This window comes from Peromyscus eremicus, chromosome 19 (assembly GCF_949786415.1).
Source record: "Peromyscus eremicus chromosome 19, PerEre_H2_v1, whole genome shotgun sequence".
Lineage (NCBI taxonomy): Eukaryota > Metazoa > Chordata > Mammalia > Rodentia > Cricetidae > Peromyscus > Peromyscus eremicus.
Window position 1 is genome coordinate 32464919 of NC_081435.1, and position 14061 is coordinate 32478979.

At 43.4% G+C, this 14061-nt stretch overlaps 1 protein-coding gene across 2 annotated transcripts in view; it reads right to left on the reverse strand.

The window, feature by feature from the left end:
* The window catches only part of Jakmip2 (janus kinase and microtubule interacting protein 2), a 152563-nt gene that overhangs the window by 50953 nt on the left and 87549 nt on the right, over positions 1–14061 (reverse strand). For both annotated transcript variants that reach the window (XM_059245894.1, XM_059245893.1), the window contains exon 2: positions 7684–7959. In XM_059245894.1, coding sequence (XP_059101877.1) covers positions 7684–7812 — 129 coding nt within the window. In that variant the 5' untranslated portion in view covers positions 7813–7959. The remainder of the gene's footprint in view (positions 1–7683; positions 7960–14061) is intronic.

A 14061-nucleotide genomic window follows, 5' to 3' on the forward strand; every position in this document is an offset into this window, starting at 1 on the left:
CTTTATCTTTCTTTGTATAATAACTATGTTCCGCTCCCCAACTTGTATATATCCACATACGTGCACACGAGGCAGCCAATTAGATAGCACCCCCAAAGCCTATAGTCTGTTAAGTTCTGCTCTAATTACAAGGCTTTAGGGGTTTCTAATTCTGCATGCTGCAGGAGGTCTCTTTGTATCTTTCTCTAGTCTCACTCCTATCCCCTGACCTTAGTGCCACCCAAGCCAAACACTCCAAGAATTTCTTCTGATCTTCCCACCTTTCAAGAATTCTGCTGAAAATCATCTTCTGAGTTTTGTTGCATTACATTTGTTACAGTGACAGTATTAGATCTTCTTGCCGGTTTGTGCTCTTTAAATCTCTGATTTAACAGGTCACTATGATGTGGCAGCGGGCCACCTCAGTAGCATGAAAAGGTCCCTTTGTGATCCTGTGCTATTCCCTCCCCCACTCAGTTCTGTTACCTGTGTATGTCTTCTCCATTTCTTTGCTTTGGTGGACACACACACACACACACACACACACACACACACACACACACGAGTTTGAAATAGTGAAGACAATTTGGGAGTCCCAGGGGTATTACCTAGTTGAGTGACAGAGAGTCTCTGCCATTTCTCTAGTTGGAAAGCTTTAATAATAATATATATTTTTAATGTTTATTGAAAATAGCCTCTCCCCCCCGTCCCCCCCCCCCGCTACAATATATCCTGATGGTGGTTTCCCCTCTCCCAAAATTCGAGAGCTTTTCAACCTAAAAGTGTTTGAAGAGTCAAAGTTCCTTTTAAAATCATTGTAATTACAATATAGACTGCCTGGGATTTTCACTTACCTCAGTCACTTACCTCTCTTCGGCTATAGCAGTATTTTCTAAGTGAAGTAATGTTTGGAGAACATATATATTTTTTTAACATACAGCAATTAATCTCACGACAGTTATCCTATAAGGGTGGAGAACCCAAGAGGACTTGGTAGAGCAGCACTGAGGTGTGTTCAAATGACTGTCTTCTGATCCCTCCTCAGCTTACTGTCCAGCACAGTGACCACTGGCTACACTAAACACTTGTAATGCTGCAAGCTTGCGATTTGCAAAATACACTCTAGATTTTGAAAATTTATCACAAGACCGAGTTTCTTGTTAGTCCTTTTATAATATCTATGTGTTGAAATGATACTATTTTGTATGAATTATATTAAACAGACTCTATTAGGGAAAGTAATTGATCCCTTTCGCTTTTTAAATTTTCAGCCATAAGGAATGTATTAATGATCACATATCTGGCACACATTTGTAGTACACACTCTATTTCTTTTTCCAGTGTTGCTCCAAAGTTCCTTGGGGTTCATTTGGCGCACTTGACTTCCTTCACACTGCTAGTGATGTCCTCTTAGGAAACCCCGGTCCCGGAAGTACTGCTGTAGGTGCTCCTAAGCTATAGCAGCTCCTCCACACTGAAGACAGAATCCTCACACTTCAGCCTTGCTAATCAAGCCCCTGTGCAGCCTGGGCTGGAGGACTTCCTTCCTCCTTCTCCTCATCTGCCCCTGCTCCAGATAAAAGGGAATATGCTATCTTCTGCACACGGTATAAAGTTGTACCTGTCTGCTTACAGTTTCTTCTCCCTGATGGCTCCTCCTTTGTCTCTTTGGGATTCTCACATTCCTCCTGGCCCAGCTACATAGCATCCTTTCCTGTCATGTGACCTGACTGCTTAGGATTAAGCTCATAACTACTGTCTTCTCTGTGCACTTTGTTGGTCCTTAATACATTTTTCTTTATGTTACAGGTTTTGTGCATGATTCTCTCTCATTCCCACCTCCTCTTATCCTGCCCCACGGGTGGAAACTCCTAAGAGACTACCACTGTATATCCACTGATTGCTGGCACAGCACAATAAGGAGCAAGAAGGCACAGGTGCAATTAAAGGCCATATGCCATTGTTTCCTAGCTAGCCCCATAGGCAGAGTCATGAATAATAAGCGCTGTCATACAGTTTAGAGAACATAGGCTTAGGGAGTTACCTGGGTAACGATGCATCCACTCATCCCTTGTAAAACACAGAATCTCTAACAGCTAAGAATACCTACTTCTGTTCTGAATGCCTCCCTCGCCCCCCCCCCCCCCTTTTCTAGGTTATTTTCGAGACTAAGTTTCTGTGTGCTTTTCATTTGTTTGTTTTGTTTGTTATTAGCTCTGGCTGTGCTAGAACTCAATCTGTAGACCAGGTTGGTCTCAAACTCACAGAGATCTGCCTGCCTTTGCCTCCCAAGCAATGCGATTCGAGGCATGCACCACCACCATCTGGCTGCCTCTCTGTTCTGGACAGTCTAGATCTTATTCTCATCTTTCCAGACTAAACAGAAGATGATATCTTCCAGGAATGAGATGAGGAAACTAGAGCCCATAAGCCAAACTGTCTCTGTCTTTGTGGCTAAAGATCTACTGGAATACAGCCATGCCCATCCATTCACACATCACTTAGGGCTGTTTTCATGATACAGTGATTGAGTATTTTCAGAGACTGCCTGGCCCACAACCCTAAAATATTTAGTGTCTTCCACTTTGTAGGAAGGTTTGTTGATTTCTATCCTAGATAATGTATTTATTTTTAGAGGAAGGGCTTTTTTTTTTCTAATTTAAAAACTGTGTAGTTTCCTAAGACATTAGAAATATGCCTTTAAGTTGAGTGATGGGAACTTGGTTCTACTCAGTCTCAACAGTAAGTGTTTGTAGTAGCATTAGGAAGAGCATCATGACCACAAGGGTACTGGGTCAAAAAGTACAAGGCAAGCGGCACTCCATAGGACAGTGACAAACTGTAATGAAAATGGACAGTGGGTAAAGTGTTGTGGGTTTCCATTTCTGTTTCACTATCTAAGAAAAGTGTTCAAAAATGCCTGTGATAGACAGGTATTTCCAGGACTCAGTTTAAAATGCATGGGAAAATAACTTGAACTGTAAAGCATTGTGGTGTATAAAGCAATATTAGAAATGACAGGAGACACTCCACCCTAAATGACTTATGTTAAATTCTCTGGAGGTACTTAACGTAGCATCTCCTTGTGATTCTGTCTGTGATTGTGCTGTTTCTCTCAGATTATAAATAGTAATCTCTCATGTGTGTCCGCAGGAAGGCAGATTAAAAGAAGAAAAAAAGTTAGACCACGAAAATACAGCTGTGTGGAGGACATATTCCAACCCAAAGAGGAAACTGACATAAACAGAAGCTGGTCATGGTGCCAGTCACTCGGGAGAATTCACAAAACAAAGAAACGGTTCACATTTGTTTCAGTTGCCATGGAAACTGCCGTTATTTGCAGGATTTCTTGACATGATTCGTTTTCCCTTTAAACTCCTCTGGGAAAGTGCTTCACTTTGAGGAAGAGCCAAAGGATGTGATTTGGGGGACGGATGGATGTGAGAGGCCATAGCAGTTGTGTGGCCAAGTCTCTTTCTGAACTCATTTGTACAGATTTAGGCATTAAGGCAGAAGGTTTAAATACCCTAATATAAATCTTGAGATGTATGATGACACAGAAGAGCTACTGCTGAGTAGAAGTGTAAATACGAACACACGATAATATTTCGAAGTGGAGAAGAGTATTTAGTAAACGAAAATCATTTTGAACAGTGAGAATGTTTTGCAGTGATAGCAAGCTCAGCCATGGGTGTGCTGTGTTCCTATGTGTTTTACTAATTGACACCTTTCTAAATAGGCATTGTACATATTAGTACATCTAGCCACCAGGCCGGCCCTGTGGTATTTGTTTCCCCACAGTTTCCGGGGAGAAAGTAAGGAACACCCTCTACATGAACAAGTAAATTAGACCAGTGTGGCCAAGAGCCAAGTCTGGCCTACAGCCTTGGCCTGACTCGTCTCAAACTTTGGGCAAAGTCCTCCACCTCTGTCAGTCTTCGTTCCTTCCCGTTGGCGTATTGGGATGATGCTCTCTTTCTCATCTGGCTGTGGTGAAGATGACTCAAGGTATCAAAAGCGAGTGACTAAGAGACAGTAGATACTACCATGTTCTTTTTGAAAATATTGTTGCACATGGTAATGTATTATACAGCATTATATCAAGCCGCCACCACCAACAAAAATGCAAATGCCCATAATGTGTGACTAACATTGCTGTACCACATTAAGACTGTAGCAACTGTTGCCCAAATAGAAAGAAATGTCCAAAGGGAAACCTGGGTTTCCTTGGGTGCCCTGAGTTCCCTGGTGTTGGTGGCATAGGGTCTTGATTTGGAAGACATCGGGAATGCGCATAGCCATAAGGGGTAGGGGAGGGGGTGGGACGGCAAGGACTTGGGACACTGAACAAGGCTATGAAGATGAACTTTCAAATCCTTCCTGCCCTTGAGATTCTATGCAAGAAAGAGATCACTAAGAAAAACTAATCCCGGTTTTAGAGGTCTTAGTGGGGCACAAGGGAGAGGCAGCAGGACCCGTTTATGTAGAGCTCACGCTGTGTTTTCTGTCGGCAATTCTAGTCTGGCCTTCTGAAATGCCCGCACAAACTCTGCCAAGATACACTTGGCGGTGACTGGAGTTTTAATGTACTCTTAGAAGGCAGGGATTAAAAATCGCAGCAGAGTTAAGGGTGAGGAAAGGGCTGTGGGGTTATCTAGACAGGTCAAGCTATCAGAAGCTGTGGCTTGGATTATCTGCTTTGTGTGTTCCTGGAGAGTAAATTCACAGTCAACCAGCAGGGATTGTCACTGGAGCCTAGGAACTTCCAGACACAAGGGCTGAGAGGGGAGACAGCAGCAAGCAGGCTTCTATTATGGGAAACCTTTTAATACCTCGGAGAGCGATCCTTTCTCTCCCTTCCCCATCCCCCTTCCCTCCCATGCCCTCTCCCCTTCTCCTTCCTTCCCCCCCCACCCCTCTGCCCACCCTTCCTCCTCCCTTCCCTCTTCTCTAGAATCTTCTTTCAGACGGTTATGCTTCTTGAAAACAGAAGCAAAGGTGCAGAAAGGAAAGAATACCACGCTCCAAATTTGAGCCTCCAACCAGAGGTTCTGAGACCTGAAGACAGAGAAGTTGGGTGCTTTTTTTTAAGGGGTGGGCAGAGGTTAGGTGTTCAAGCGCTCTCCTGGTCTCTTCTATTTCCTAGAAGGAAATTGACATTTTGGAACACTCCCCCCCCCCCCCCCCCCGCACTTGCTGCCACCAGAGAACAAGTGAGTTAAGCTTGTTGAAGCTCATGTTCTTCCCCCAGTGGAGGCAGAATGCTAACCACAGGCTGCCTTTGTCCCAGATATGCTATGAAGACCAGGAGGCCCGGTGTCAGCTGCTTAGCAGCCTGTGGGGCTGCTTCCAGTGGTCGCTTCTATTTGCAGCCACTGCTTCCTAGGCCCTGCACCTTAGGGTGGATGGCTGCAGCCTGTAGCTCAGAACCCTGTTCTCTGCTCCCATCCCTTCTTCCCTTCTGTCTGTCACCTGGCCCATACTGCTCATTAAAACAGTATTCCAGCTCTGAGGGGAGGCATATTCCCTGGAGAAGCCAGTGAGTGGGTGAATTTCTTATCCCATAGCAATCCACAGTGAGCGCGGGATTGTGGCCTCATGGTATCCAAAGACAGGAAAATATCCATGTACTTAGTGGCCTCTGAGTGCTGATTCAGAGAAAAGACAGGCCTTTTTTCACTCAGGCCTGAGCTTTCCTATCCAAATACTATAATAGTAATGTTAACACAGAGATGTCAGGAGAGCGTTTAAAAAGAGTCAGGCTGGTTCATTTAGTAAGTAGTTTTGAGCACCACCTGCACACCAGGTAGGTACTTTCTCCATAGAAACGGAAATAGCAACAATGCCTGCCTGAGAGGTGGGAACTGAGGGTCAGAAGAGATAATGGCACAGCACACTTTCCACGTTTGACACCAACTACCTCCTCCCGCCTGCCTTCACTCTCTCTCACACTCACCAGAAGCAGGCGTCTCTGCAGTCCCACTTGACAGATGAGGGAAAGAAAGCAAAGTTGGACTCCAAGACCTGCTCAGGGTGAGTCAGGTGCTGAGTGGAAGAGCTGGGACTGTGACAAGATGAAGTGTGCATGTGAGAGTGTGTGATGGATAGTGTACACTGGTGCAAGTTGTAGCTAGCTATTTATAACACCAACCAAAGCATTCACGATGGACTCTGCTCTCTGCACACTGGGCATTCTGTAAATGCCAATAGCATGACGTGATTTGCTGGGAAAGTGAGTAATGGCCCATCGCCCCAAAGGTTTTCAGGCTTTACTCCATTCCCTCCAAGTAGCTGAACTGTCATTTTTATCATAAGAGCCTCAGGGTTAAACCGAGAGTGTAAATTCATACCTTGGCTTTGATCATTTTCTCCCCTAGAGCCTGCTCCTTTGAAAACACAATTGTATTTATCTATAATGCAATTGCTTTATGATTCGTTTGCCCTCCACCGTCCCTTTGCTGTTGACGTGCAGAGAGGCTTTGCTCTGACTCCTGTGTTGAGGTTGTAACTAACTGTGAGGGAAAGGGAGGAAGGCAGGGGTACCACGGATAGGGGATGAGAAGGCTGCGTTCTTGATTAAGAGCCCTCCTGCCTTGTCAGAGGAAGACGGGATGACACATGTGCACCATTGTGGATGTTATCCCTGGCACTGGAAGACAGGCCGTTTCATTAAATTCAAGAGCTGTCCATTTTGAAAAGCTTCGATGTGTGGAATACTGGCACTGGTGGGATCTCTTTCGGAATCTTGTGGGTTTTGTTTTTTTTTTCCCTCTTCTAAGAATTCTTGTAACCATCATTTGTCATGCTGTCTTTACTAAAAGGAGCCTGCCTCCCTTCAGATGTTACTTTGCCCCAGGGAAAAGGAAACTGAATGAACTGGACACTGGTGGGTGGCAAGACCTGGGAAAGATCATACAGTGAAAAACTAATCCTCAAGACTGAGTCCCTCTCACTGGACTCGCCTAGGCTGTTTCCTTACATCACATGTGTAACCAAAATCTTTGACTTGTGGGTTCAGGAACTTCCATTTCTCCTGGGCTTTCCCATGTTATTCTCTTGCAGAGCGATGTGTGAGAGATGGATGTGCAGGAACAGAATCAGTCATCGAAATTACAGCTAGAGAAACTAAGACACCCAAGTCTGTTTCTAAGAAGAAGAAGAAAAAAAAATGCCTAAAATTTCTGATTCACAGATGAATGCCTTTTAAATGCGAGAACATGTTTCTGATTCACAAATGAATGCCTTTTAAATGTGAGAACATGTTTCTGACTCACAAATGAATGCCTTTTAAATGTGAGAACATGTTTCTCTTTGTTTCATGGAGATATAGACATTTTCTTCATAAACTTTATATTGGAGTTTACTAATAAAGGCCAAACTTAGCTGACATAGGAAGAAATAGCCTCCAACTGATTCTGATCTCATTTATTATTTTCATTGAAATGGGGTAAAATAGGTTGGGGTAAAATTAAATTTTTACAGTAATTAGAAAAGGATGCCGAAACAATGAAATAAGACATTTGCTACTTTGTGATCAAGAATGTTTTTGTAGTAACAGTTATCTAAATGATGCAATTTTACATTGATATGGTTGTCTCTGGGTGCAGGAATCAAAGGCCAGGATTCAAAGGAGTTGCTGAGTTTACTGCACATGAAGACAGCCAGAGCTGCCTGGAGTCATGACCCCAGGTAGCCCCTACTCACCTTGGACTTCTCTTGATGCAGTTCTATCTGAATGTCTGTCAGCTTGGTCCTGAGGTCTTCGTTGGCAGCTTGGAGGGCGACGATGAGTGCCTCGGGCTTCTCGCCCTTATTTCGCCCTTTCTTGGACATTGTTCCTTGCTAAATGGAGTCTTATGGATTTTAATCCTCTCAAACAGGTACTGCCATGTTACTGTTTCATTTCCTGGAGTGAGATGTTTCAGCAACTACTGTGTGGTGCTCCTTGCTAAGGTCTTCTCAACCGCTGCCCCAGAAGCCCTAGGGAGAAACAGAGACAACAGTGACTGCTGAAGAAATGAGTTTGTGCCAGTCCATCCACTCCCAGCCAGAGTGGTCTGTACATGCCCTCTCTGAGGCTCTCCTGTCTCCAGAACCTCCTCTATACTATATTTCGTGTCTAACTCACAGTGGTACTTCCAATTACGTTGACATCTGCTTTGGAGCTGTTACCTGAAGCGTATGTCCTTCACATTGCCTAGTGCCCTTTTTTGAGAACACCCACCCATTCTTCTGTCTTTTTTCCATGTCATTCATTGATACTCTGGTCATTAAAGTCCTTAAAGGAAGGCACACATATGGAGATGTCCTAGTATTCATACCTCAAAAATATGAAAATACTATATATGTAGCTGGATATTCTTCAATGGTTAAGATTTGAACAGTGAGGAGTAACTAAGTGGAATCCTGGATTAATTGAGTCATTCACTTAATATTGTTACAGTTACTTTAAAATGCTTTGCTAGTACAATATGTTACTTTTTTTAAGTCAGAGTTCTATGACCAAAAAAGTCAAGCCCCTCATCTACCTATATGTCACTTATCTACCTAACATCTGTCTATCTCTGTCTGTCTGTCTGCCTGCCTGTCTGTCTTCCTGTCTATCTATCTGATATACACCTACCTCTGTTTATTATTGGCACTGTTATCTATCTTATTTCTCTGATAGGCATTTTGATTGCTTTATTTTTTTTTCTTTGACACAAGGTCTCACTATGTATCTCTGGCTGGCCTGAAACTTGCTCTGTAGACCAGGCTGGATGCAAACTCACAGAGACCTGCCTGCCTTTGCCTCCCAAATGTTACTGCTAGTATTAATGGTGCGTGGCATCATAACTAACTCTAATATGTTAATGTGTTTTTATAAAACAAAGTATTTTACAAGTATAGACAAGGACCTTTCCTTCTACCTTCCCTACACATAAGGAAGTGTGCCAGAAGATAGCATCCTTGGCCTGGTACATGAGGTGCTAACAGATGTCAACACAGGTGAAGCATCCTTGTTGTGGGCCGGCCAGGACACAGGAAATCTTCCAGCTACATATCCTGGGTCAAGACAATGGCAGGTACTGTGACACAAGAGAGAACAGTCACAGAGACTATTTTGGGGAGGAATAAGACCCAATTAAGCATGGCTCTAATCTGGCTAGTAACCACTAATGCTGGAAATGGTAGCTGGTAGGAGACTCAGAATAATTCCAATCCCAGAGTGTAGGATTCATCTCCCAGTACGCAGTGAAGGGGATGCTGAAGTTCCTGACTGGTAAGCATCTAGCAGGGACGGGTTTACATGAAGTTATTCTGGTGACAGAGTTGGGAGAAAATGGAGACATGGACACTGGAGAGGAGGTTGCTCGATTTGTTCAGGTAACGGAGACCTAACCAGAATCCTGGCAAGAGAAGAGAAAGGAGGTGCATCTTAACTACAGGTCCTTAAATACTGCACTGGAGCAAAGGGGAAAGTGGAGAAAACTATGAACAGACAACTGTTAACACCAAGGAGGAGAACATGAGACCAGAGTTCTCATGTATGTTTCCAGAGACTGGGTGGTGGCGCACTGAGATACTGTTGATGAGAACTAAGAGACTCCTGCTGATCATCCATGTGTTCCAGCAGCTGCTGCTCTCTACAGGCCCTGGTATTTGGCTTCAAGGATTGGGATCCTGGGCTGGGTGCCACCTTTCACAAACACTGTAGCTGTGCCCTTTGGAGTGTCCCCAGGGGCCAGGAGCATAGGGAGAAGATGAGCTTGGGGCAAGGGAGAGCAAACTTGTCTACACAAATCATGGAATGATACAGCACATTCCACCCTAGCATTGTTATCAGAGCCAAGAATCTGAGGCTACGCAGGTTATAGGCCCCTGAAGACAATCAACTACTGTTGCTCTGATAGATGGACATAATATTAAACTGACTCCTGGTTATTTGTTGTTATCCACAGAGATTAGAGCATCTCTCAGATCTCATTAGGGAAGCCTGTTTTCACAGGAGATGGTGATTGACACAGAGACCCAGAACTAGTCCAGGAGTGTACAATACGAGACTGTGGAGTGTTCAGCCCTAAATGAGACATCTCTACTGCACTAACCAGTGTATTCAGGATACAACAAGGTAATTACATTTAGTGCTGGATAGTTTTCTTTCAACTTGACACAAGCTAAAATCATCTAAGAGGAGGGAACCTCAATTGAGGAAATGCCTCCATAAGATTTGGCTGTACAGCAAGCTTGTAGGGCATTTTTATCAATTAGTGATTATTGGATGAGGGCCCAGCCCATTGTGTGTGGGTCCACCCATCGGCTAGTAGTGCTGGATTCTATAAGAATATAGGCTGAGCAAGCCATGGGGAGCAAGCTAATAAGCAGCACCCCTCCATAGCCTCTGCATCAGCTCCTGCCTTCAAGACCCTGCCCTGTTTGAGTTTTTGTCCTGACTTCCTTCAATGATCAACAGGGATTTGGAACTGCAAGTCAAATAAACCCTTTCCTCCCCAAGTTTACTTTGGTCATAGCGTTTCATCACAGCAATGACAACCCTCGTTAGGACACATATACGAACTCATAGAGGTTGTGGCAACATGCCAAGACCTGCACGAGCTTATGCCAGACAAAAGCACAGCAAAGAGAGGGGAGGGTGGGCACAAAGTAACACTGCTAGCTGAGGGGCTATAGGTAATTCATAACTGCTAGGAAAGGAAAATTAATTTTCCTTAAGGGCATAGCCCCCAGGAGGTGAGCAATGCTTCAGTGGATGGCTATACAGGCAGCACAAACTGGCTTTAATAGGGTTAAAAAAAAAAAAACAAACAAGGACACAAAGTTGAGTGTAGATAGAGGTGGGGATGGATCTGAAGGGAGTTGGGGGTGTACAACCAAAATACATTTTTATGAAATTCTCAAGCTTTAATAAAAAAAAATATTATGTGAAGAGTGTATAGTCTACATTTACTGAGGCTGGCTTTTAAAAGATGCTAAGAAGCATCCACGTCACTCTTATCCAGTGGTGGCTTCTAGCTTTTATGATGGGACTTACATCGACAGAGACAAAACACATTCCAGGAAGCAATGAATGGGTGAATGGTCAAAGCACAGGAGAAAGTCGGAGCAGATTAAGCAGGCATGAACGCTTTCTTAAACAGCTGGTGTGGTAGCCAACCCCCCCATCACACTGCCTCTCCCTAAGTGCCTGGCACCGTACCACACACGAGTCACCAAGCTACTCCAGTCAAACCCTTTTTGGCATTTACTCATTATGTTTTAGACCAAGAAGAAAAGAGGTTAGTTAACCTGGAAAGTGTTGTTCAGCTATGAAATTGCAGAGCCTACACTCAAATGCACATCTGTCAGTCTATGAAGCTTTTTAGCTATAGCAATACTTTCTTAAAGAGATAGCAGGATTCAGATCCAGCTGCCAGCAGGCTACAGAGAGGGCACAGGATACAAGTTACATCTGAGGCTTAATGAAATGGAATGGTAGGAGGTGGTCAAGACCCTGGAATTTGAAATCAGAAAAAAAAACTGGCTATTAATTACATTTCCTTATTGTATATTCTTGAGCAATTAAATTCTCTAAGCTTCTACACTCTTGCTGTAAAATTTGGACTATAATGAGCTTACCATACTGGGCTCTTTCAAAGAATAAATGCAATGAAGTGTGTGATGAAAACATTAGCAAATATTGCTCTTATTATCATATTTACAGTTCTTCAAGGACTTAACACTCTGCTAAACAGCAGCTAAAACATAAAGGGCAGAACTAACAAATTTATCACTCCTTTGTTTAAAAAGAAGGGACAGGAAAGGTGCAGAGACCCTGGAAAAGAGCAAAGAAATGCATGCTTATGCTTGCAGGGCAGTGAGGCTGTCATTGACAGGATAAGTACTCCCAGGGGTCTTTGGCTTTGTGGCTGCTTCTGCCTCAAGCTAGAAGCTGAATAAAGTCGTAATTAACCTCAAGCTTTCCACTAAGGCTGTTGCCGCTGAGTTACGATTTGAAAGCAACGTGATATGAAATAGCTAGGGTTCACATGCGTGGAGCCAAATGCTCCAGCAGTTCTGCATAATTGATACTGGAAAATGTCCATCCAAGGGAAGCTTTGAGAGCTTGTCTCAGCCTCTCTTCTTCCCAAAGTTGATGCTCTTGAATGAGATGCTGTCAGTGTTTAACATGTCTGAATTACACTTGAGTACATTATCCCTGCCAGCCAGCAGAGGCATGCTACAGCCCCTCAACCCGTCCCCAAATGCAGAAGCGCTTCATTGTGCAGTCATGAGTGTGGCACAAAAATGCAATATACCAAGCCTGCCGCTTAAGGCATTTTGACATTTTAACTCTGGAGATCTAGTTTCCCTATATGGAGGGATTGCTGTTGTGTGCCTGGAGTGGGGGCAGCTCTCCAATCCACTACACCTGTGTGAGGTGTTGATATTCAGTATAGTAGTAATTATACACCTTCACAGGGTGGTAAGCTGTTGGGCTTTTTAAGCTCTAGTCTCTCACCAAATTGCCTTCTTTTTCACGTGAAAATAGCAAATATTAAGAATTAGTTAAAGTTTAATGCCATCAATATAACTCAAATTCAGCGTTCTTGGTGGGGTTTTTTTTTAAAGATGTCCTGTCAAAATTTCATTTTCGAATCACATTTATAAACTGTAGGGAGGTAAAGCGCTCTTACCACACATGTGAGAAACATCTATTCTCTCTAAGGGGGATTTCCAGGGACATCCAATGGTAGCAGCATCTGGTGGGAAGTGAAGGCCTAAGCAGGTGACATTCATCTACTGTAAACTTTTGAGTTGGGACATGTAGTTCTTTGCTTGACTTCCCTCCTTTCTTCTCTCAACTCCCTGGTGACATCCCTTCAGCTTTCTCTTTGAAAACCAGATCAAATGTCACTTCTTGTCACTTTCCTTCACACCTCTTCACTCTACCCTGATGTGACATGAATCGCTCCCAAGCTTGGCTTCCTAGCTTCACTGTGAAGGTATGTTTCATAGCGATTGTCATTCATTCATTATATGCTCATTCACTATGTACTCATTCATTTATGAATAACTAATGAGGCATCTGATACCAGATATGAGTGTACTAAGAAAGAAAATGATAATAATAACTTTTAATAACTGTGGCCTTTGCTCAGATAATACCAGATGAGAATCACAGCACATATTCAGGTGGGCGGGAAGAGATTGCTTAGGGAAGGTGAGATAGACAAGCGAAAGAGAGTTGGCCATCTAATTATTAGAATGGGAAGGAACATTCTAGACAGCAGTATTGAATATGAAGTTCTCCAGGTAAAAAGGAATATGAAAGATGGTGAAGAAAAAAAAATAGTAACCAGACAAACAGCAAATGATGAGCTTGGAGAAGCTGGCAGGGACTAGACACCAAAGTTGTTACCATAGGGTTTCAGGTAAAAAGGACCCAATGGAGTTGGATTTTCATAATAATCCTCTGAAAATTAGGGACAGAATGAGCTTCAGGAGCTGTTAAAGGATAGATCAACCTGAGGCTTTCCCTGACACCTTGATATGCAGAGAAGGAACATAGCTTCTTCTCTACAACCAGGAACAGGCTTGACAGCCAGTAATGGTGTGGACCAGGGCCTTGGGGGAACTGAGACTTCAGATCCTGATAACCCAATTCATCATACCCTATGGACTGTGGTCATCAGTCACTCCATCTGTGATGCTCTTGTAATACCCTGTATTCCCTTCGTGCAGCATTGCTTGGTTAGCTTGCTACTGACTTCATTCCATTGTGTGATAGCTTTTTGCTCACTCTGGCCCATTGTCCCCAGCAAAATGTATATAAGATACTGTGTTTTTTTTTTTTTTTTAAATAAACTCGCTTGCAGGAGTTATCAGTTGTTTAAGATATTAAGATGTTAAAGATGTTAAGTTATCATCCCACCAAACTTTCCTATATTCTTCTTTATCTTCTCATTCCTTGTGGTCATCATCCCCTTTAGGACCCTATCATTGAAGAATGACATGTGAGTCTAGGTCAAGGAGTTAGGAGAGTGTGGCCATGTCCATGATTATGTAACTACTCGTTTTATTTCTGTTTTGTGCTTTTCCAAC